The sequence below is a fragment of the Molothrus ater genome, chromosome 12 (genome assembly GCF_012460135.2).
Source record: "Molothrus ater isolate BHLD 08-10-18 breed brown headed cowbird chromosome 12, BPBGC_Mater_1.1, whole genome shotgun sequence".
Taxonomy (NCBI): Eukaryota; Metazoa; Chordata; class Aves; order Passeriformes; family Icteridae; genus Molothrus; species Molothrus ater.
The window spans coordinates 12,728,447-12,750,712 of record NC_050489.2 but is presented as its reverse complement, the minus strand read 5'-3'; the positions used below and the strand labels follow the sequence as shown (position 1 = coordinate 12,750,712).

The window sequence follows — 22,266 nt, the reverse complement described above, 5'->3', positions numbered from 1 at the left end:
TCATTAATTGCCAGAGACAACACATAGGTGTCTGCCCCTCCACTTCCCCTCATGAGGAAGTGGTAGACAGCAATGAAGAATCGAGGTATAAAGTAGGTATGTATGAAAAAACAGATTTAGAGGCGGGTGATGTATGTCCTGCAGTGCTCTTGGATTGAGTTAGCTCCTGTAAAATGTGTGCTCATGAAGAATCAAGAGTTCAGGCTGCTGTGTTTCTAGCCTGAAAGTGAACTTTTCAAGCGCTGCTGCAGCGAAGCGCTGGGTTTTGGTTTTGCTCTAGACTGACACCACGACTTCAAAGACACCGAGCCACATCCTGAGGTGATGATGGTTGCTCCTGCTCCCCTCGGGAACGGGTCCCCGCCCCGGGCAGTGCGGCTGGGCGGGCGGAGGGACTGAGCGATGGACGCACCGCGTGTGGGGCGGCAGCCGGACAGCGGGCCGGCTCCTGTCGGCGGCGGGCTCTGCGACCACCCCTGGGCTCCTCCAGCCTTCACGCTGGCCTCGGGGACGGAGCCAGACGAGGAGGTGCGAGGCCAGCGCTGTCCCTTCCGACCTGCCCCATCCTCACCGCCACCCTCGAGGCGGGGGGACGCGGCACGGCCACCGCCTGCTCCTCACCCGTGCGGGCCGGCGGAGCAGGTGCTGTGAGGGCAGCGCTCCCCATCGCCACCGGGGCGCGGGGGGCGGCCGCTCCGTGCCCGCCGCAGTGCTGGGGCTGCTCCCCTCGCAGCGGGGAGGCGGAAAGCGCCGAGCCGCGGTGACGGGGAGAGCGGTGACGGGGGAGCGAGCGCAGCGGCCCCGCTGCGGGCGAGCCAGCGCCCGGCCGAGGGACGCTGAGGGGCTCTGAGTCACCCCTCGCCCGCTTCCCGCCTGGCGCGGCGCATGCGCGGCGGCGGCGGCGGAGTTGTGAATGGCGCGGCTGTTCGGGCCGAGTTTACGAGCCGGGAGGAAGTCGGAGGGGAGGGAGCGGGCTGGGGGCGGGAGCGGGCGGCGGCGGCAGCGGCAGCATCGAGCTCCGGCGGCGGCTGCGGCTGCTCTGCGTGCGCCGCGGGAGGAGGAGGGACGGGAGGAGGGAAGGGGGGGCGCCGCCGGCGGGGGCTAACAAAGGGCGAGGCGAGCGCTGGGGCTGGGACAGCGCGGGGCGGGCGGGCGGGAGGGAGGGAAGGAAGGAAGGAGGGCAGCCGGCGGCGGCGGCCCCACCACCATGCCGCGGGTTGTCCCCGACCAGCGGAGCAAGTTCGAGAACGAGGAGTTCTTCAGGAAGCTGAGCCGCGAGTGCGAGGTAAGGCGGCGGCGGGGCTCCCCCTTCTCTCCCTCCCTCCCTCCCTCCGCCCGCCGTGGGTAAAGTTTCCGCGGGCCGCGGAGGGGCCGGGGCAGCTCCGCACCTCCTCTCAGCTGCGGCGGGAGCCGAGCCGGCGGCGCGGGGAGGCGCAGTCAGTGCACTCCGCTGCCCCCTTATCGCCGGGATTGGCCCCTCCTGATTGCGCGCCCTGTTCCCCGCAGATTAAATACACCGGCTTCAGGGACCGGCCGCACGAGGAGAGGCAGGCCCGCTTCCAGAACGCCTGCCGCGACGGCCGCTCCGAGATCGTAAGTGGCGCCGCGCTTCCCTCGGTGCCCGCCGGCACCGGGCCGGGCCGCGCCGCGCTCGTCAAATAAAAGTTTGGGGGAAGCCGTCGGGGCAGCGAGCGCTGCGCGATACCCAAGCCCGAAGGCTCGGGGCCGGGACGGTGCCTGCGGCCGGTCGGGGCCGTGCCGTGAAGGAGAGTTTTCCTGAAGGAGGGGAATGACATCGGCTGCCTTTCAAACGCCGAGGGAAAGGAGGTTTTGGTGGGCAGGCGGCGTTTCTGTCAGCCGTCGGAATAGCGCCTTTGCAGTCGGAGGTGTCGGCTCGCTCCCGAGCGGGGACAGCGGTTGTCCGGAGCGCCGGGGTGACAGGGAAGGAAGGAAAAGCCCCGGCAGTGGGAACGGGCTGCTCTCCTTCCCTGGGCACGTGCTACAGCTACGAGCTGCTTGTTTCAATATTCAGCTTTTTTTCTTTTCTTCTCTTTTTTTTTTTTTTTTCTTTCCGGAAACAGTAGCTTTGAGAAATGAGTAGCATTGTTCAGAAGGCGCTTGCTTAAAGTCCTGAGTGAGCTGTTTGATGTATTTGTGAACTAAATCAAAGGCTTTTAAAATTAGGCTTTGAAACTTGCAACTTCAGCTCCGTTTTTCTCATTCATTAAGGTTAGTTACAGACTACTGTCGCCCTCTGAAATAAGAAGTGAGGTGAAGTATGGCTCAGAGTAATCAAGAACTGACTATTTCCTGGTTTGAATTCTGCTGTAGGTTGCTTCTATAGAATTAGTATTCCATAGCATTGTTAAGTTTGTAACCCTACAATTAAAATGCAGAAGTAACCTCTTTTTCATTTACAGTATGTAGTGAACGATAAGGTAAAATAGAAAACAAACCCCACTTCCACCAAGTTTGCTTTTACGAACATTCTTTAATTTCACATAGCATACATACTGCCAGTCAGTTCACAATGAAATTATTCTTATGCACATCCAAAAAATACTTGAATACCAGTTACTGTAACTGATCTTTTTCTTTTGCTTTTGTCAGTAAAAGGATACACACTCAAGAACACAGCTACCTTTTACTGAATAACTATTTTAGCTAAATCTAATCTCTGCTTGTTATCTCTTGTTTTAGAACCTGTAATATTATTTTACAAGAGGCCTCCTGTAGACAGGTTCTTAATTTTACTATTTTTTTGGTATTCATTTTTCTTTGTCCATGTTTGCTTCCTTTAAGAAAACACCAGGGAAACAATGGGTAGGTAAGGAAGACATAGTTTGCTAGCATTGGAAGTTCCTGTACAGGTGAAAGTGCATCATATACCCAAATCCCTGCCTAAAGAACAAAATGACCATGTAGCTTATAACTAGCTTTCTAATGCAGCCTGTGCAGTTATTTATATAAATGGGAAATCATTGTAGTTCCACCGTTTTACTTCTGTGCCTGCTGCTGCCTTTTTTTGCCAGAACTTCATCCCTTGGAAGCAAGCAGTGATGCATGTTCTACATATTTTCACTCTACTTAATTATAAAACGGGCTCTATATTTCTTCATCTGAAACATCTGGTTTTGTTTTGTGAACAGGGCATGAGTAGTCAGGTTTATTTAGAAATGTACTGTATGTAATGACTGATGTTAAAAAGAGCTAGTAATTTTACTTCTTTTTTTTTGGTCTTGAATGTTTTTCCAGACATCAAGGATTTATTCTTTTATCTCCAAAGGGAGCCTTTGCAAATGACCTTACATATTTTGAAGCAGAAAAAAAACCCCAGAGAACAGCTCAGGGATTTAATGTAGAGCCGGCAGTAAGTTGTTGGTTATGTGTGTCAAATAGCTCTTGATTGAATAAAGGAAATAATTAGCAATATTACTGAGAAGTAAATGTGAAGTGTATTGAATAAGATTTCATGTTTACTGGCAATGCTTTGATAACTTAAATAACCTCACATGTTTGGTTTGCTTTGGAAGGTACTTGTATTTACGTTGTCTGTGTGTGGGTCAGGTCGCCCTTGTACTACCTGATAAGCCTTTTGCAAAATTTGTGGCATAAATGTCTGATAGCTTTTCAGACTGATCTTTAAAAGGCTCTGCAGACAAAACTAGAGTTTTCTTACTTTCAAGTTTAAAACCAAACTAGTGGTGTGATTTTTTTTTAATCATTATTGTTATTTTTTATTTAATTTGTTTGTTATTTGGTGGAAGTTAATGGCTTCCACGTAGTTTTATGTGGTTATTAGCAGGACTGTTCTCGAGTTTTTCAGTATTGACCTGTGATTTGATTTAAGAAGCATATGGGTACTTTAACTGGATGGTTTTGTCTCTTCAAAGGGAGGGAACAGGCTTCAAAAATCCAGAGAACAAATATCTACATAGCTTTTCATGGTTTAAATGGTGCCTGCCTGACTGTATGAGGATGTGGAATTTGTGTACTTTTATCATCTTCTTTTCTTTGATATTTTCTCCCTGTTTTCATGGCCCTCTAGCACACATTGGGGGTGGAAGCAGGAAGGCAGGGGCACTTCACTGTCTTGCTGGGTTTCCCAGAAAGCAAGTACAGTCCTTTTGACCCAGTACCCAGAACTGGACTGGTCCATAGAGCTTCAGTGGTCAGCTGGTTTGCTCTCAAAGCTCTCACTCCTTGATATTTGAAATGTATAAATTAAGGAGTATAAAACACATATTTACTAGAGATGCTCGGGGGTAGGAAAACAGTCCTTGAGCAGACTAAATGGTGAAGACTCAGAGCCACAAATATTTGGAGATGGATATATTTTCTTTTGTTGATACTAAATAGCATCCTTTGCTAAAGCAAAGGGGTAATAGGAGGTAGTGAGCCTGATAATGATGGTCTGTAACTCTGACAGATTTGATGCCTCCTATTTGTGCAAGTGTAGCCTTGATGAAACTTCTGTTACGTGGATTAAAATGTTTGTCTTTGCAAACAAATATTAATGCACCAAAACAGTATTCTTCTGCCATTACTAGGACTGGTTTGTTAATTTTAATGATGTTGAGAATGTGCTTACAGGAGACAAAACAAGCAAACAAAAACAGCAACAAAAATTTTAAAATCTGTTTTTAAGAATAGCCTGGAACCAAAACTGATTGCAGAGCATTAGTCTCCCTTGGTGGAGGGGGGAAGAGCCAAGACAAAGTACTTCTACTTTCAAAATGGGAGGTATTAATCCTGTGACAGTGGTGCAGTCCATGACTGGAACTATCTTAAATAACATGTAGCTATAGTGTCACAGGTAGCAGTACAGTTACGCCATGAAGTGTCTGAATTCTGGGTTGCTTGAAAGAAATCTGCTTGTCAGGAAATTCCAACTGTTAAAGTAGTAGTTATATAGCTTTTAAGAAAAACTATATTCTAGATTAATGCCCATTTAAATCTGAGTGATCATGGTAATAAAAACGGTTGTTTGATTGCAACAAATTGTGTTTAACCCTGGGATTTTGATAGGAGTGGTATGCTGTGAGCCTGTGTGAGTATTCACATGCTTACAGGACAGCATGCTCACCTGTACCAGAGAAAACTATAAATACTGTGAATCTGACTTCTGCTTGCAAAAATAATTTTTTATTTAATGTCCAGGAATTGCAGTACTCGTCATCACTTGGAGTTAAGATATATTAACAAATACAGGGAGTTTATAAAGAAAACTGAATCCCATTTTCATTTGAAATTGTAGAAAATTGTTTGCTTGAAAGCAATGCGTGCTTTTCCTAATAGTTTCAGGTCAGTCCCTTTAATGATTTTACAAAGGGCTGCAGCTGAGAGGAATTCCTACAGTTGTCTTTTCTCACTGACACAGCATCTGCTGATCTGGGTATCACTGGTGTCTTAATGTGGCATGAGGACTTTGTCCTGTGCAGCTTGATTGAACTGTGTATTGATGCTGCATGCCAGCAGATGATAAAATAGGAATATTTATCCTTCAGTTAAGTGTCTCTCTAGGTATAATTAGATTGTGAAAGGAAACAAATCCTTTTCTGTCAAAAACAGTTGTCCTTAGTAATGGGTCTAAGGAGTTAATTTTCCTTCAGCAGTACTATTAGAGATAGGCAGCCTCTTTGAAAAGCATGGGCAGTTTTTAACGTTGCAGGTACTAAGTTGGTGCAGGGTATCCAGACAGAACTGAAAGGACAGATTCTAATGTCAGCAAAACTGATTTGAAAGAAGTATTGATTCCATGTTGTATTTTATATCCGAAGCAGCCAATGGCAAATGTTGTCAAAATGGAATCAGATGTTTGTAACTTAATACTTAAGAAAAATGATGAGTGCATGTTTTTGACTTTAAGTATTCTCTGTGCTGCCTGGCTTAAGACATAAACTGATGTAAAAATAAATGACTGCCTGCATAATTTATGTAATGTCTTGCTCCCTGATCCTGTTTGTATTGATTTTTCTAAAAGGCTTTTGTGGCCACAGGAACCAATCTGTCTCTCCAGTTTTTTCCGGCCAGCTGGCAGGGGGAGCAGCGACAGACACCGACCCGGGAATATGTTGACTTTGAAAGAGAAGGAGGCAAGGTAAGGAGGAAATTGTTGAAATTGAAAGATTTTTTTTGTTGTTGTGCTTATGGTCTTACTCCTATGGACTGAACGTATGATGTGAGATTTGTAATATTTCACACCTCCATGCAGGTAGGTAGTGATGTGAGTGCACGTGAAAGATGGTAAGATAAAATATTGCTTTGTTTTAAAGCATGGTGATGTTTAGGCAAATGGAAGAATTGGGAAATGTGGGCAGTACTGCTGACTTTGCATTATTTTGAAAAAGAGAAATATTTCTACTGTCATGCTATGATAAAATTTTGGGGAACAGTCTAAATTTGGTGTTGTGTAGGTGCTTCTGAAGAAATTAGACTTTGGCCAATGAATTGTGGTAGACTAATGAAAATTTGCATTTTCAGCAGGTTATTTCGTTGTGTCTTTGGATGCCAGTTGGTACAGCAAGCAGTCAGTGTGCTCTAAGTGGAATGAATCTTTTTCTCAGTTTCACCATCAGCTACAATCTAGAAGCAGCATCACCACTTTCAGAATTGATTTCTGAATCTCTTTTTTCTGAGGTGGTTGTCCCATAGGCTGATATTGAAAGCTCAAATTCCCTAGTGGCAGTGATGATTACTGTGAAGCTGTATTAGATTTAAAGTCAGAAACCTTGCTTAGTCTCATCAGAATAAAGTTGCTGAAATCACCTACAGCTGGTTTGGTTTTACAGGAAAAACATACCTTTAAAATATAGATGCTGTCTCTTATCTGTGCTCCTGTGGGTGCTCTGGGACTGATCCAAAGATCACTGGATTCAATAGGAGACTTTCTTCAGAACTCTCTTCAGTGGGTGTATACCAGCACTTAAGCCCTCATAGTTTCTCTGTTTCAGGCTAATTTTTGTGTATTTTTTTTATTTTTAAAAACTTTTAATGGACTACAAAATCCTTCCTTTTGCCTACATTTTTTTTTTACCTGCCCTTGTAACAAGAAACCAATGCTACCAAGCCTACCAGGCTGGAGGAAATACTTGAAGCATATTCAGGTTTAATGGCATATTGGGTCTTTTAAATGCTGCTAGGTGGAAGATAAATATTTCCTATAGTGGGAAAATTTGATTGGAAGAAAAAAAAATTCCTGAGGGCAGTTATGGTATGTGGAATTCAAGTTAATGAGTTTTTTTGGAAAAAATTGTTTTCCATTTAGTCCTGTGAGGCTTGCAGAAGTTTGACAAATTGGGGGAGAAGTGAAGTTGGCTGTCTGGGTACTGACTGCTTTACTAAGGAAACTGAATTGAATCTGGCTCTTACTGAAAAATATTGATTCTGGCTCACAATTGAATGAGGAATTTTTCTTGTAATGTGTAAGAAGACTGAAGTCTCTCTTCTTGCCAGTTCAAAACTAATTTTATTTACTCCTATGATTTTTTTTAACTTTGTTTTCTCTGAATGAATTCTTAAAGTACTGAACTACTTCATCCATTTTCTTGTGTTGTCTTAATCATGTAAGAGCATGGTAGGTATGCTGGATATTAAAATAGAACATGAGCCTCATTAATGAATGCCACTCCTTCTTTTATGTGTGTTTACAGTAAATTCTAGACTGCTTCACTGAAATGTTTAGAAGAATTCCTCTGAATGAGGCTAGAGGTGGACAGACAGATAAATGGGAATAATGCTATGCTCTGATATGAGCAAATCACAAATTCACTGTTGTAATCAGCCCTCACTTGTGTAAATCACTGTGCTCTGCACAGAATTAAAGTGCTCTGAAAGTCAGCCACTCCCATGATTGGAGCAGAGGAACGAGCAGTGGGAGAATGTTTTATGTTATCAGCGGAAACAATTCAAGCCTTTCATATGAATTGTCTGAGATTGTTCTCTCTAGATTTTTGTCATTTGGCTTAATTAAGAATTTCTTTCACAGGCTTCAGCAGTCCCTTAAAACCATGTGATTTTTGTAGCTCTGTGCAACATTGTTTTATGAGCTTTGATTCTTGAGGCAGTGCATAATGTGTGTTTGTTCATCACTGGATTTATGCCAGTGAGGCATGTTTTTAATTATATGAATAAAAAAAGGCTAAGGGGGAAGCTGTCAGTTAATAATTATCTTAAGCATTAGTTTGAGATCTAGAATGTAGATAAACTTACCAACATTAGAATATTTTTATTCTGGAATTCTGCTTCGGTGTTTGGCTAAACAATGATGGCCCAAAATAGTTTATCCAGATTTGAAGTATGTCACTATTGTGCTAAAGCAGTTTTGTACAGAGATTGACAAAGCTACCAGTGCAGCATCTGCTAGAATTGCTGCTTAAGTGATTGAATTTTAGAAAGAGCAACACTCTTGTGAAAGTTGGGATTCTGCAAATACATACTTCATAGGCTTGAGGTTTTTCAATCTGGTATTTCTTAACTGAAGGGGTTTTTTTTATATGCTTAATTTGCCTTTTAATTTGATGCATCTGATGTTCACAATGGGTGGGTAGGCCTCTGGTGGATACCCTGTCTTCATTAATCCAAAAATTGGATGGCTCACTGTATGCTTAATGTTTCTGCTCATTTTAAACTCAAGTTTACATTTTTTTTTGAGATAACTTTAGCATTCTGTGCTGCCTTTGACCTGCAGCAAATTTAATTGTGTATTTGAGCAATTTTTCAGGTTTGTCATAGTAGAAGAAAAAGCAGCACTAAAAATAGGTCCCTAGATCGTAAAAATGATGGAACATTGTATTTCATTGGGATTGTGGGTGTGTGTGGGGTGTGTCAGAGGCAGTGTGTGTCCTGGTTCTGGGGAGTTGAACCATACCAGGGCTTTCTGATCATCTGTGTTGTTAGCTAATGTCCAGAGTGTTTTTATTTGTTTTTTGGTAAAGAATAAATGAATAGATGTTAAGAAATTGAAAGACAGGCAGTGTAGTAGTCTAATGTATTGCCTGAAATATTAGTTAATTAAACCTTGCAATTAAATGGAGAGCTTTATTTTCACCTTGGTTTTCTGGTATCATTTATGACTTAGGCTAGTTTTATTGTGATTAAAGAAATTCTGTAATTTTTATTTCAGTTTTGTACTGATGACATATGAACTTAAGGCTGAGCTGTGTATGGACTTCAGCACTTCTTAAAATCTAGTATTTTTCCAAGTCCCTTTGTTTCGTTAAGAACTGTCTGATCAACTTTCTTTGCATGATACATTTTGTATGCTTACTTCTTAGAGTAAGATAAGTTTTCATTTCTTATTCAAGATGTTTCTTTAGATCCACTCTTTCTTACTGGAAAGAACATTAGTTCTCAGATATTCTTTTTCACTGTTTAAATACCAGTCACTGATGAGGTCTGTGAAGTTGTTTTACTTCCCCTCCCCTTTATAATAAAATTCTCCATCTCATTCTAGTGCAGCTTTACTTCCTGTCTGTTTTTTGGTGGCAGCTGCTCGTAAACCAGAGTCTTCCACACGGGTTTATCTCACTCTAATACACCATGAACTCTGCAGCTTTGGAGGAAAGCACATCAGACAGGATTTAAATTGATTCAGATTGCCTGCTGTGCCACATGTGATGTGGCTAGGATTTCTACTCATTAACCACTAACTTTGTTCTAGCCATAACTAAAGATTTTCAGTTTTCTTCCTAAAGATGCTGACTTTCTACTTGCACAGTTTTTTGTCAAAACTAGATTTTATTTTGCTTTAAGTTGGTGTTAACTGCTTGGATGAATATTAAAAAAAAAATCTTTGTTATGCTGCGGGTGTTACAGCAGGAACAGAAGTGTAATGAAAAATAGTTTTTATTAAAATACAGCACCTATTCAAATGGCAGCCAATAGAACCAGCTTTCCACTTTTCCTGAGCAGTCTTAAACGATTGTTACCCTCCTGTTCATACCTTTTTGGGTATGTGATGACCCCAAAGCCTTGTGGTAGCTGGGAGAGGTCCTTCTGTGAGGAGCAGCAGGTGGTCAGGGAAGGGGCACCAGCTGCTGGGCTGTCTGTGTGCTCAGAGCCTTCGATTTACTTTTGCCTGCTCCAGCCAAGGGAAGTGGTGTTGTCCTGGTGAAACCCACATCACTGTTCTTGCTTTTGATCTTTCTCAGGCTTTTCTGTGAGCTTTAAACAAGGAGGTCAGTGTGTGGTTATTCTCACAGCAGACAAATGGGTTTGGTGGTGTATCCAGTTTGTACCCAGCCTGGCTAAAGAGATTGATTTTTTTTTTTTTTTTCCCTTGGAATTGCTTGGTGGGAATCTTCTAAAGGCTTTGTGAATGAGAAGAATCCACTTTTCTTGATGATCCCCTTGATCAGTTTTCATCCAGGATCATCTATATGGTTTGAGTGAAATACTGGTTTTCTATAGATGCTTGTGATTGTAGAATTTTTGTGTTTTTGCTTAAGAGTCCTTTAGCTGGCAGAAACTTCTCTGTTTCTTTTGCTTTCTAGTATTTTTCCCAGCAACATCCTTTGTTTATGCTCCTAAACCCATTTTTGCTTTAGAGGAGAGTGAAACTTTTTCTCTTTTTTTTGTCTAGATACTTGAAAGTGTTCTTCCTTATGAGCTGCTGTTGCATAGAGGAGAGCTGTTTAATCCAAACTCTGTCTGAAGCCACAGTCATAGTGTACCTGTGCTTATTCACTTTACCTCACAGTCAGGAGATGCCTCTATGTGCATACAGTTTATACACTGTGAACAGTTAGAACTTGGATTTTGAGGAGAGAAATCTTTAGAGGACGTAGACTGGACACGTTGTCCTGGCAGGCAGCCCCTGGCTGGGTTTGGACAGTTGTTCCTGCAGAGTGATTTATCCTCAGTGCCCTCTGCCACTGGAGTGTGAGTCACCCCAGGCACCTCTCATGTGACAAGGAGCCACAGCCTTTCCCCTGGAATCCTTTCACCCCCCAGTCCTCCAAAATCCTTTTGGGACTGCCCACGGGCTCGTCCCTGTGACACAGTGCAGGCAGTGCCGATGCCATTTTGAAACAATGCTTGGGAGCAGTGCTTGCAGCACGGCTGTGCAAGCACTTCAGGGCTGCTGTCAGTAAACCTGCTCCTGCTTAGCCTTTATTATGTATTCTAAAAGCAGTTATTCAGTCATACTACCTTGAACTCTTTCCAGTGGCTTAAATGCACTTGTTTGAGTTGTATAGACAAGATTTCAAATATACCCATGTCATCATCCTAAAGTTTCCCAGAAGAGGAACAAAATTGGAGTTAGTGAGCTAAATTTTGCATTTGGGAAGCAACTATATATAAGGACAGATGAGTGGTGTGTGGATGAAAGCGGTACTTGAGATCTCTGCAGCATAGATGCTGGAAGAAGTCCAGACATTTGGATTGTTGAATTCTCTTGTTTGCATATCAGTCTCCACTTACTAAGGAAAGTTGCTAATATTATGCTTCTTTCCTCTTCTTATAAATGAATGACAAAAGTAAGAGAGTTATTGTTGAGCATGTCTGCTTCTTTCTGAAAATCACTTAATAATTCATATTAAAAATAAGAAAAATTCAATAAGATCATGAAACATTTGCTTCAAGAAACTGTCATTTTCTGAAAGCTACTGAAATGGTTCTTCAAGCTTTATTGTCCAAAGCACAAGTAATGAAATGAGCTCATTAGCTTGCATAATTGCAAGTTTGATGTTACTCTGTTAAGGACAATTTCCAGTCATTGCAAAGGATGTTCTCTGCAGAAGCTGATAGTTTTCTACAGAATAATTATGACACTGTGAAATTTTATTGAATGATGAAAGCTGAACAGTTGTTATAGTATACAAAAGACAAAAAGCTACTAACATTATTTTAAGCCTTAATGCAGCACTACTTGTTGAGCAAATGTTTGAACAGTTTTTTCCAGACTTGAATCCTGCTTAAGAGGAAGGGTGAGGCTGTTGGAGTGCTCAAGAAGGCAATGAAAGCTAAAGGGTAGAGGAAACAGCTTTTCTTGTCCCTCTCTTGCTTGGGTCAGGGTCAGTTCCTGGATGTTTTTATTACCTGCTTGCCCATATTGTCAAAATCAGATAACCTCTCTTTTGTGTCATTGAGTATATTTGCATTATTTGTTTTGAATTTTCAGTCCAAAAGGGGATTAGCAGGCTGTTTATTTGCACCCAGGCAGCATGGTGGGCAGGTGATGTGTTTTAGATAAACCTCTCTTTCTAATCCTCTGTTGCAGTTGCTAGTTGTAACTGATTTTTGCTCTGTGATTTTCTGAAAGCTTGAAAAGAACAAATTTCACAACCAATTTTGAAATTTGTCTGGAAAATATTCTGTCAACGTGGCAGAAAATGTGTCTGTTAGTTACTGAGTTTGTGAGCGGAGGCATGCATGTGTACTTGGAGCTGCAAAACCAGCAGCAATCTCCTAGCAATATTTTGCTGCAAAAGCATTATTCTTTTTAATTGTTGCAAGAAAAAATGGGTCTTTTTTAAATGCATGCCCTCTCCATTAAAAGGGAGTATAGGTTTAAAATCCAGCCATCTCTCTCTTGCAGAATTTAGTGTAAAGACAGGCAGATAAAAGACCCTGTAAAGTTTCACAGGGGAAAACCCCAGCATATATTTGCCTTTCAGATTTTTCTTGTTATGCTCCTTGCATTTTTGTTGATTTTCAGTTCCAGCTCTGTGGTTGGTTTTGTGTTTTGAAGGCAAATGGATAGAGCCTGAGCATGACATGCATTTCTCTTTGGGAGTCCCTTCTGTAGTGACAATGTGAAAACTAGAAGCCGTCTACTTTTTGCTTTGTACTGGGGCTTTTTTGGTGGTTTTGGTCAAGTCTGGTTCATGTTTTCTGCTTAGTTGAAAAATTGCAGCATTTGGAATGATGAACTGTATCTGGAGACTTGGTTATTAGATGATGAGTATAATTTCTGTGCAGTAACATTTTAGTATTTTTTTATCTGAGCTTCTAAGCATACGTACTGACCAGTGATCTTAATCCAGGAATAAAATGCTCCACAGATTTTAATCACATTTGTTCTGACATCCTTACTGCTTCATATCTGTTCTTAGTTAGAGACTTGGTTTTTAGTTAAGTGAAATAGCAACCTGCATAATTTAATGAAACATTGATCTGCTTTTGAAAAGGAGTCATGATTACATAGTTGAGCTAACTATGCAGAAAAAAACCTAACAAATGCAACCAACCAAAAAACCATAAAAATACCAGGTTTTCTACAGGGGACTTGTAAATTCTGACTCTCCAGAAAGGTTAGGAAAATTCTTCAGCTATTCCTTTTGACGTTTTAGAAACCACACCCCCCCCCCCCCGTAGTATTTCAGTACACAAAGCATGTTGAGAGAGGTAAAAATGGACTATGTTGCATCTCAGTGTTTACTGATATTTGTAGTAAAACCTGGTGACTTACAGAAGCATATTTGAAAATTGAACAAAGTAATATCTGACCATCAGGTTTTGCTATGAAGTTGAAAATTGTATTATGTTCTGAGGTGTTTTTCTAGTTCTGAATTGGAGTGCATTCTTTCCTCAGCTGCAGGTGAAATGTCTGTGTGTGATCACAAGGAAGCAGAGCTGGAGGAACGGGTCCCAGGCAGAGAAAGGGTGGTGCTGGGCCCAAGGAGGTGTCCCTGGGCAGGGCTCCTGGCCTGGCCAGTGCTGTCCCAGGAGTCCCACCTTGGCAGCTGCTCAGGAAACAGCACGGGCCTGCTGGTGGTGGTGGTGTGGCACACCTGTGCCATGGGTGCCACCCTTGAGGAACTCGAAGCTGTATTCATCTTGAAAGCCACAATTGGGTCATTTATGCACAAGTGTTTAGGAAAGGCTCTTGTTTGGTCAGAAAGTATCAATTCCCATACATTTTTGCAGAAGAGTGTAAGTTTTGAATTTTAGCAAAACCTCATTCTCATATAATGGAAGAAATTCCAAGATGCAGCTTTTAAAATAGAAGATGTTTTCTTTGTGTGTTCGAAGAAGGAATAATATGTTTTAAGGGATAAGACAGAAAGATTGATACAAATTTAAAGCACTAAAAAGTCTTATTTTACTCATAGTCACTTTCTAAATGGGCTTATTTTTGGCTGTTTATATTTCATTCCAGTTTAAATTATGTTGCAGGGTTAGCATAAGAGAGTCAAACTTTGGAAGTCAGATAAATGCTGGTTGCTTGTCATTAGTTTCTTATAAACCAATGATCAATATCTGAAATAGTATGAGGTTATCAGCTTTTGCTGTGACTTCAGTTGGTGTTATACTAGTGAAGACACTGTTCTGTTTTGTTCCCCAAATAGTTGAGGATTTTCGTGTATAGGTTCTTTTGCAAAGTTTTAGAAAAGCTTTTTTTGCTTTTTTCTCTTTTTTTTTTTTTTTTTTTGCATTTCATGGATTCCTTCCTCTCTCATGCTTTGCCCCCTCTGTGATATGAGAGTGAGTCTTTGTATTGTGAGGGGAACACTGGGATGGGACTGATGCAACTTTACCTTTCAGAGCGGTCGTGCCACATCCCTGTGGCAAGATCACAGCATTTTAATTATGAAACCCAGTAAATTATCATATACTGTTGCTGTTAAAGGAAACAGTTGAATACATAATTTCTCATTGAAACATTTTGTACAGGTTGTTTTCTTTTACTTGCTAGTGTATGCAGAATGCCAAGAGAAGCTGGAACGATAGGTTAGCCTTACCCTATTTAACACTTTTCTTTCTTGGGGTAAGTGTTCAAAGCTGTTTCTTTCTTAGTGGTCAGTGTTTCACATATGAAATCACCAGGGAGAATGCAGTTGAAGTGTTTAAAAGTGGGGTATGATTCAGGGGAAGGTGGGATCAGAAGTGGGATGGATGGATGGATGGCCGTGGCTCAGCCGAGGGGGCAGCCCGTTATGAATGGGCAGATGTGTGCGTGATGAGGCACAGGGTGAGTCAGAGCTGAGCCTCTTCTGGAAGAATGCATTCTGCTCCAGTGGGCTGGGAAAATGAAAACAGAAGGGAGGGGACTGCACCACTTCACTGGGGACTGGTGTTTCCTGGGGGGTGAAGTTGATCTCCTCGGTGGCGCTGGCTGTTGAGAGCCTGCTGATTCATGAGTTGGTGGGTGGTGAGAACTGTGTGCAATCGCTGGGGGAGGAAATGGCTTGGTTGCTGTAGGAGAAGGAGCATTTTCTGTAACTGCAGGATGTGTGGATGGAGCATACAGATAGCATTCCTCCAGCAGATCAGTTAAATACTCTGCTGGTGTGAGATAAAGGTTTACTAGATGACTAAAATAGGATGTGAAACCGAGGTTTTGTCTTGTGCTAAAATACAGTAGCTTCTTAAAAAGTAATTAGTTTGGATTTTAAAATATGAATGAATGGTGGTACAGGAGCCATGTCCCTGCTTGTTCTTAACAACAGAGAGAACTCCCAGTTAATTGGAGTTGGGGGAGAGGGTTGTTCATTTAAATGCAGATGAAAAGAAACAACCGATTAGTTGAAAGAACACAAAAGGGAAGGTGAGATACACTAAATGTTGAAGGTGTGGCACGGAGGTCTTTGAGAACAAGCCAGTGGGAGGCCGAGGAAGCACAAACACAGCTCAACAACTTAGAGCCCAGCTAAGCCTATTCATGCAGCACCTTCTCAAGTCTGTGTGTGTTTACGGTGCTGTTTGTCCTCTGTCCAGATAATCTGCCCGGAGATAAAAGTGTTTGCTCTCGCTGCTTGTTCAGTCAGCAAGCAGAATATTTGTTCTAATACTAAAAGCCTGTTTCCAATGTAAAAGTAACATGTCTGTGTTTCTCATTAAAAAATTCTAATGCTACTTTGATCTGTAGTAGGAATTTGAAATGGAAGATGTCATTTGAGATGAAATTAGTTCTGTAATAGCCACCTGAACAAAAATTTAGCTGCTATATGCTAGTAAAAATGACATATTTCAGTATGTGACAGTTTGCTTAGGTCTCCTAGTCTAACAAGCTTTGGCTGTGCCGGTGTGTGGAAAATAAGGGTGCAAAATGAGAGAACTTTCATCCTTCAACATGTGTACAAAGATTCTTAACTTATTTACACAACTGTTCACTGTCAGTAGCAGAAAAACCATACTTCCTTTGGTTTATAGGATGGACTGTATTCTGAACAGAGACTGCTGCATAATTTAGCTTTTCCTCTTTTATGTCCCTATAATATGTTTCTTTGTGTAGCATTAAATTTGTCCACTGAATATGAATTTGATAATTGCCAGACTTCCAGCTTCTCCTTCCTTCTATTCTGTAGTGCTTTTCACCTGTCTCTTGAATTTTACAGCACTCTGCCAGGCATTATTACAAAAAGTACCCATAGGTGTGTGGAGGATTTACAAAATGATTTAAATGCAGGTAATCTGGGGTTAGCATAAAACTTTGAAAGAGTTGTTCTAACAAAGACATGTTTTTATCTACTTCTATAACATTAGGAAGGGGGGGAATTTTGGGTCTTTTTAGAAATAATGCAACTTTTGCCCTTGGTCTTCTACCATCACTGTCTTGAGGCAATTTTCAGAGTAGACAGTTCAGAAATTTTTTAGAAGACCACTTTGCTGGATTTTAAGGTGCCATAATAGATAATGTGTTCACAGACAGAGCAGTAATTTATTAATAATTCTGTTAAGTTCAGAAGTTGAAAGGGAACCAACATGGCTTTATCTGAAAAGAAGGAAATATGTGGTTAAACGTTTTTGGCTATAATCTTAGGTGGTTTCCATTTTCCTGAAAGAGGAGAGGGGGGAAAAGGAGTTTAAATTCCTTTCTCTAAAATAAATTAGAAAGTACCAGTATGCATTATTGTGTTTTAATGAGAGAAAAGTTCCTGCATAAGCTCATGGGGTTTCAAGATGAATGATTCCTACGTTTGAATGATTGTGTGGTAATTTCAAAACTCAGAATATCTTGAGAACGAATTCATGCTTTCAGTAGTGAAAAATGTTTGTTTATCAGAGTTTTGAAGACCTCCTGAATCTGGTGGTGCAAGGCTTCCAGGGCTCTGATTCAGGAGCAAGGGCAGACTGCTTCATCTGGAAAGGTCAGGCTGCATGCCAGAGGTTCCCAGGCTGCTGTGTCAGCAGCTCAGCTGCTGGCCGGCGTGCTCAGGGCAGATTGGAGGGATCAGGAATCACATCAGCTCTGTCAACTTGTTTCCCCTTTGACTTCTGAAGGCTTTCATAGCATTTGCAGCACTGCTTGGGCTTCCAGGTGATGCATGAGGCATCACTGAGCCTCAGCAGCTGTCTCTGAGCTACCTGCTGTTGCACTGAGGCAGGAAGTTTGTGTGTCAGGCACTGGCAGCTGCAGTGACCAAGGCAGCTGAATGGCCACTGAAACAGGTTAGTGGCACCATAATATTCCTTATCAAAGAAACAAACAGAAAGTATTCCTGGACAACTTGGAAAGCTGAGTTTTGACATCTGTGGGAAAGCCTGTGTAACTTTTGATGTCCTAGGCTGCTGTTGTGGGCCAGAAGGATAGGGGAGGTTGAGCAAGAGATAAACCCTAAGTGAAAGTCAGCAAAGTGCTTGTTTGCTCATGTATAACATAACCAGCATTGGAGTACAGGCTTTTTTGTCTTTACAGACCCATGATTATCTTATGCTGCCTTTTTATTTCCTCTCTTGAATTATTCTTCATTTGCCTTAGAAGAGAATGACAGTTCTAATAGCCTCTTTTAACTGTCTTTCACTTCTCAACTAATTAAATGCATCTATTAAATGGATGCTGCATCCTTCACTTGTTTCTTGTGAGATTAATGGGTGAAGATTGTGCTGAAGGGCTGCAGTGTACTTTGTATGTTTGAAATGTTTAATCTTGAAATGAGGGCTGTGGGAGGTGGTTTCCTGGTAGTCCACATCTTACTCATGGTGGTTCTGACACCTCTGCTCGCAGAGGCTGTTGGCCGGTGGATGTGCCTGGTGTGCTGTCCCCACGGTGTGCTGTCCCCACAGTGTGCTGTCCCCACGCAAGGCTGGGCTGTGATGACTCTCTCAGATGAGCTGTGAGTGCAGGCACAGAAAACCAGGCTGTGCTCTTAGCAGAGAGCCTGCAGTAGAAGTGCTGGTGGGAAGAAGAGCTGCTCTAACAAATAACATTTATTGCTTCATTATTGAGCTGCTGCATGTTGTACTAATTAAAAGGTCTGAAGCTGTGTCACTTCATACCAAAGTGTGATAAGTTGTAAAAATCAGGCTTTGGAGATCAAATGTTTGTTTTCTTTGGCAAATAACATTACTTGTTTGTCAGTTCAATCCATGTTATTTGCTCCCTGTTTTCCAGTCATGGGTTGCCTTTCATGTTGTTCAGTGCTTAATTCTGCCAGCACAGCCTTTGCATGAGGGGGGCTTCCCTTCCTCTGTGCCTCCTGGAGCCCTCTCTTTTTTCACTCGAGTGACCTTAGCTGGTAAGTGTGGAACTGAGCAAGCAGGCACAGTGGGGGCGCTTTGAAATGCGTTATGGTGCTAAACATCAATTACGCTTTGATGAGGATTTGCCAGAGGATTAATTTAGAACTGTTGGAGAGGCACTGTCTGAAAGTTCCCTACCTAGCTGAGCTCCAGCTGCTCCTGAAGGCTGAAAAAAAACTCAGATGGATTTGGAATGTCTAAGTAGTCTTGTCAGTTACCAAATTCATGTTGAGTGGACAAAATCTGAAGTGGATGCAGGTGTGTGTGCAGGTTTGCCTCTCTGGTGATTCAACATGGACAAACTCCTGTCCCATGAGAGGTTTTGACTTGCTAAGTAGGCTGAAATAACTATTGAAGGTTGATTTTTTTCTAACTTTTTTTTTCTTTTCTGTACAATTCAGGTAATTTTACTGTGACTCTGCTTTGTTTAAGAGGGATATTATGAAGTATAACAAGTCAAACTCATGTAGTTTTGTATTTGCTTCTTTTTAAGTTCCCTTGTGGCATTACTTTGAGTACTGTTATCTGGATGTAGGACCTTAAGATTACACATTATTCTGTGCTGCAGCACAAGGCACAGTGCACATTGGTGCTGTACTTGGGTTTTCATCAGCTGGTGTTGCTTCTTTTGAAAAGCCTTTCACACATGCTAGAATTGACACAGGAAGACTTCCTTATTTTTAGTACGATGTGTATGTTGTGTATTTTACTGAACTTTGAGTAGTTTCCACATTTGAGGAGGACTGAAACCAGTGCTTGGTCTTTGTTGAAATCACTCATTTATTGGGATAAAAGACAGTGTTTCTTGGGAGTAGGAAGGAGAGTGCTCATTTAACTATTTAGATGTGCTGTAGGATTCTCTCTGACTGGCAGCATGCCACTTCCTTTGTGACACAAAGGTAAGCTGACAAGAAAAACTCCTAGTTTAATTGCAAGCATAAGAATTCTAACTAAATCCTGGTGCATGCCAGTTTATAAAATGAGAACACAGCTTAAATTTATTCCATCCAGTACAGTAGGCAAAAGTTAAAGCACTCGCTTGATTAAAATGGGTTCTTGGAAAGGAAGCAGTAGAAGCTGTTAAATGGAGTCTCATGTTACCGGCTGGTTTGGAAGTTCTTCTAAGAATACATATAGAGGCTTCCTGGATCAGTATTTTCATTGTGCAGGCACATGTGTAAGAGCTTGCAAATTCACAACATGTGTTTTGCTTTTATTCCAGGTGTACTTGAAGGCACCTATGATTCTCAATGGTGTCTGTGTAATCTGGAAAGGCTGGATAGATCTCCAGAGACTGGATGGTATGGGCTGCCTGGAATTTGATGAAGAGAGAGCACAGGTAAGGCAGTCTGCCCTTGGCTACTTGGATATTTGTTTGTTCTTCTGGAGGGAAACACCGTTTTTACCTTCGCTCTGAGTACAAACTCCAAAGAAAACTTGTAGTATGGAAGTTCAGAAACATGTGGTTGTAACAAAACACTACTTTAGCTGCATTAGGTCAAAATGTTAGGGGCAGGAATAGTTCGTAATTTACAACTTTGAGTGATTTTGCACTGTTACTATGCTACAGAGTAATAAAGTATTTTAAAACTTTGATTCCTCCAAAATACTCCTCTATTGTGCCTTGCCTCTCCCTAACTTAAGAAACTAATTTGCATATTAATGAGGTGATGTTCATGTCACTATGCTTGGGATTAAATGGAAACACTTTGTGTCCAAGTCCTAGCCCTGAACACTTCCTCCATGATGCCTGGAGAGAATAGTCCTGCTGCCCTTTGAGAATCCATGAGAAAAGCCACAGACCAAAGCTTTTGCTCTAAATCCACTCTTGCTGTGTATTCACCTCTTTCAAAGCTGTGTCAGTGACTTGGGCAAGCTCAGTTCCAGCTGCAGCAGAGTCACTGCTGTGGACTCCATGCATTAGGAGACCTTCAGGCTGTAATGCCTTACACAGCCAGTACATAGCCCTGAGGAATGTAACATAAATCCCAGGGTTCTTGATCTGTAGTTAATAAGTTTGATACATAATGCTATGTGGTTAATAAGTTTGATACATAATTCTGAACTGAGAGTGGGCTGATTGGAACATATACTCAGGAGGAGACAGTGTCACCCTTTCCAAAACTGGAGAGTGCCTGAAGAAAGTGGGCACCCTTCCAAAAAGGAGAGGGGTCAGGTGACCAGTGGGTTTAATTTTTTCTTCTTAATTTCCCAATAAATGCTTTTGCAATTGCTTGGAATACTTCAGTTTCCCAATGTGTATATGCTGTCTCAACAACACTTAACAATTCCCTTTTGCTGTCTTCAGGAGGTGTTTGTGCACAGAGGTTGTGATTTACTCTTTGTGTGTGTGAGGGGATGTGTGCATGCTCTCAGGTGTCAGTGCTTTCCTGAGTTGTGAGTACAGGGTGCTGAGCTGGAGGTGTTGCATCTCTCCAGAGATGTTTGCACTCAGTTACAGGTGTGTCACTTGTTTTTAGTTTGTGATTCTTGGTGACTACAAGGTCATCAATGGTCATTGTTTCCTACAGCAATACTACCGAAGGGTGCCCTGTGTCATACAGACACAGGAGTAGCTGCACCCTTATATGTATTAGTATTGTAAGCACTTGGGCAATCTTTTACATTCTTCAGTTTCCTTTTTCCTGTATCTGTCACTGCTTCCTTGTTTAAAACTGTTGTAATATTGCTAATGGCAGTTGACTGAACTGCTGACTTTGATCCCAAAATAACCCTGATGTCAGAAGGGGCTTAAGTGCCTCATGTGGTATTGCCTGTGTACCCACTGTCCTTTGTAAGAGGTCCAGCTGCCCTTCACTGGACCCCTCATTTTTTGGAAGCTTGTCTTAAGCAAATGTACTCTTGCATTTTTCTGTCTCTTACCTCTTCATACTAATGCTGGGATCAAATAAAATTCTTCTTTGCTGTAATACTTTGGTAAACATACTACCCTTCATGAGGTCAACAAATACCTTAGGAAGAGAATCCACATGTGTTAACATTGTAATATTTTAATTTTTTAAAATTTTCTCTTTTTTAATATTTTTTTTAATTTTATTTTTTGGACTGGGAGGTTTGGTTTTGTTCTGTTGTCATGTTGTTTGCTCATTCTGTTGCTCATGTTTGGTTTATTCTTATTTTTCTTTGTAAATTTATACCAGGAACATTTTTATAGAATAAAACTAAGATGTGTAAGTTATTTGGTCTCATACAGCTGAATTTGCTAGGCTATTATCACTAGAATTGAGTGACATTTAAAAAAAAATCTTTGTTAAATTCTTGTCGTATAAAGTTGTGTTGTTGGTTTATTTGTTATAATGTATCACCAAGAGTAGAGCGGAATTCTGTTTTACTAAAAAAGTTCTGATGCTTTTATCCCTTTCTCAGACATGAGCAAACCAGTGTTTCAGTTGTCAGCACGTCTTCATTCTGGATATCAACATACTGATTTTTTTTTTCCCATGCATTTCTAATTTAGTTTCTTTTGGTTATGACCATTTCTTTGAAATATTCCTTCCAAGGCTGTATGTCAGCCTTCTATTTCATAACCACTCTAAATGATGGTAAAATGCAAAAACCTTCAATAAAAAAAGAATCTTCTATTTAAGTCTGATTTAAAATAGAAGGTAATAAAGCCATATATCTCTTTTGTAAGTTAAAACTAAGGTAGCTTTTCTGGAGTCATCTGGGACACGAGCTTATCTGTTCTTTCTAACCTTCTGCATTATTAAGAACAAACTTTCTTTCCACTCTCTAACCCTGGTTTCTCTGCCTTGTATGAACACTAAAATGGCTGTAAAGGGCAAAATTCTAATCTTAAAAAGATCTATGATGTTGAAGTATGATCTTGTTGGCAGC

The 22,266-nt window shown here is 41.5% G+C and overlaps 1 protein-coding gene across 2 annotated transcripts in view; it reads left to right on the top strand.

The window, feature by feature from the left end:
- The first annotated feature begins 1,184 nt into the window (after positions 1-1,184).
- Positions 1,185-22,266, top strand: part of CBFB (core-binding factor subunit beta) — a 37,337-nt gene continuing 16,255 nt past the window's right edge. Inside the window, exons 1-4 of one of the 2 annotated variants that reach the window (XM_036390451.1) lie at positions 1,185-1,285; positions 1,507-1,593; positions 5,984-6,100; positions 19,631-19,747. In XM_036390451.1, the coding sequence (XP_036246344.1) occupies positions 1,208-1,285; positions 1,507-1,593; positions 5,984-6,100; positions 19,631-19,747 (399 nt within the window). In that variant the 5' untranslated portion in view covers positions 1,185-1,207. The remainder of the gene's footprint in view (positions 1,286-1,506; positions 1,594-5,983; positions 6,101-19,630; positions 19,748-22,266) is intronic. The other variant, XM_036390452.2, reaches the window with a different exon arrangement.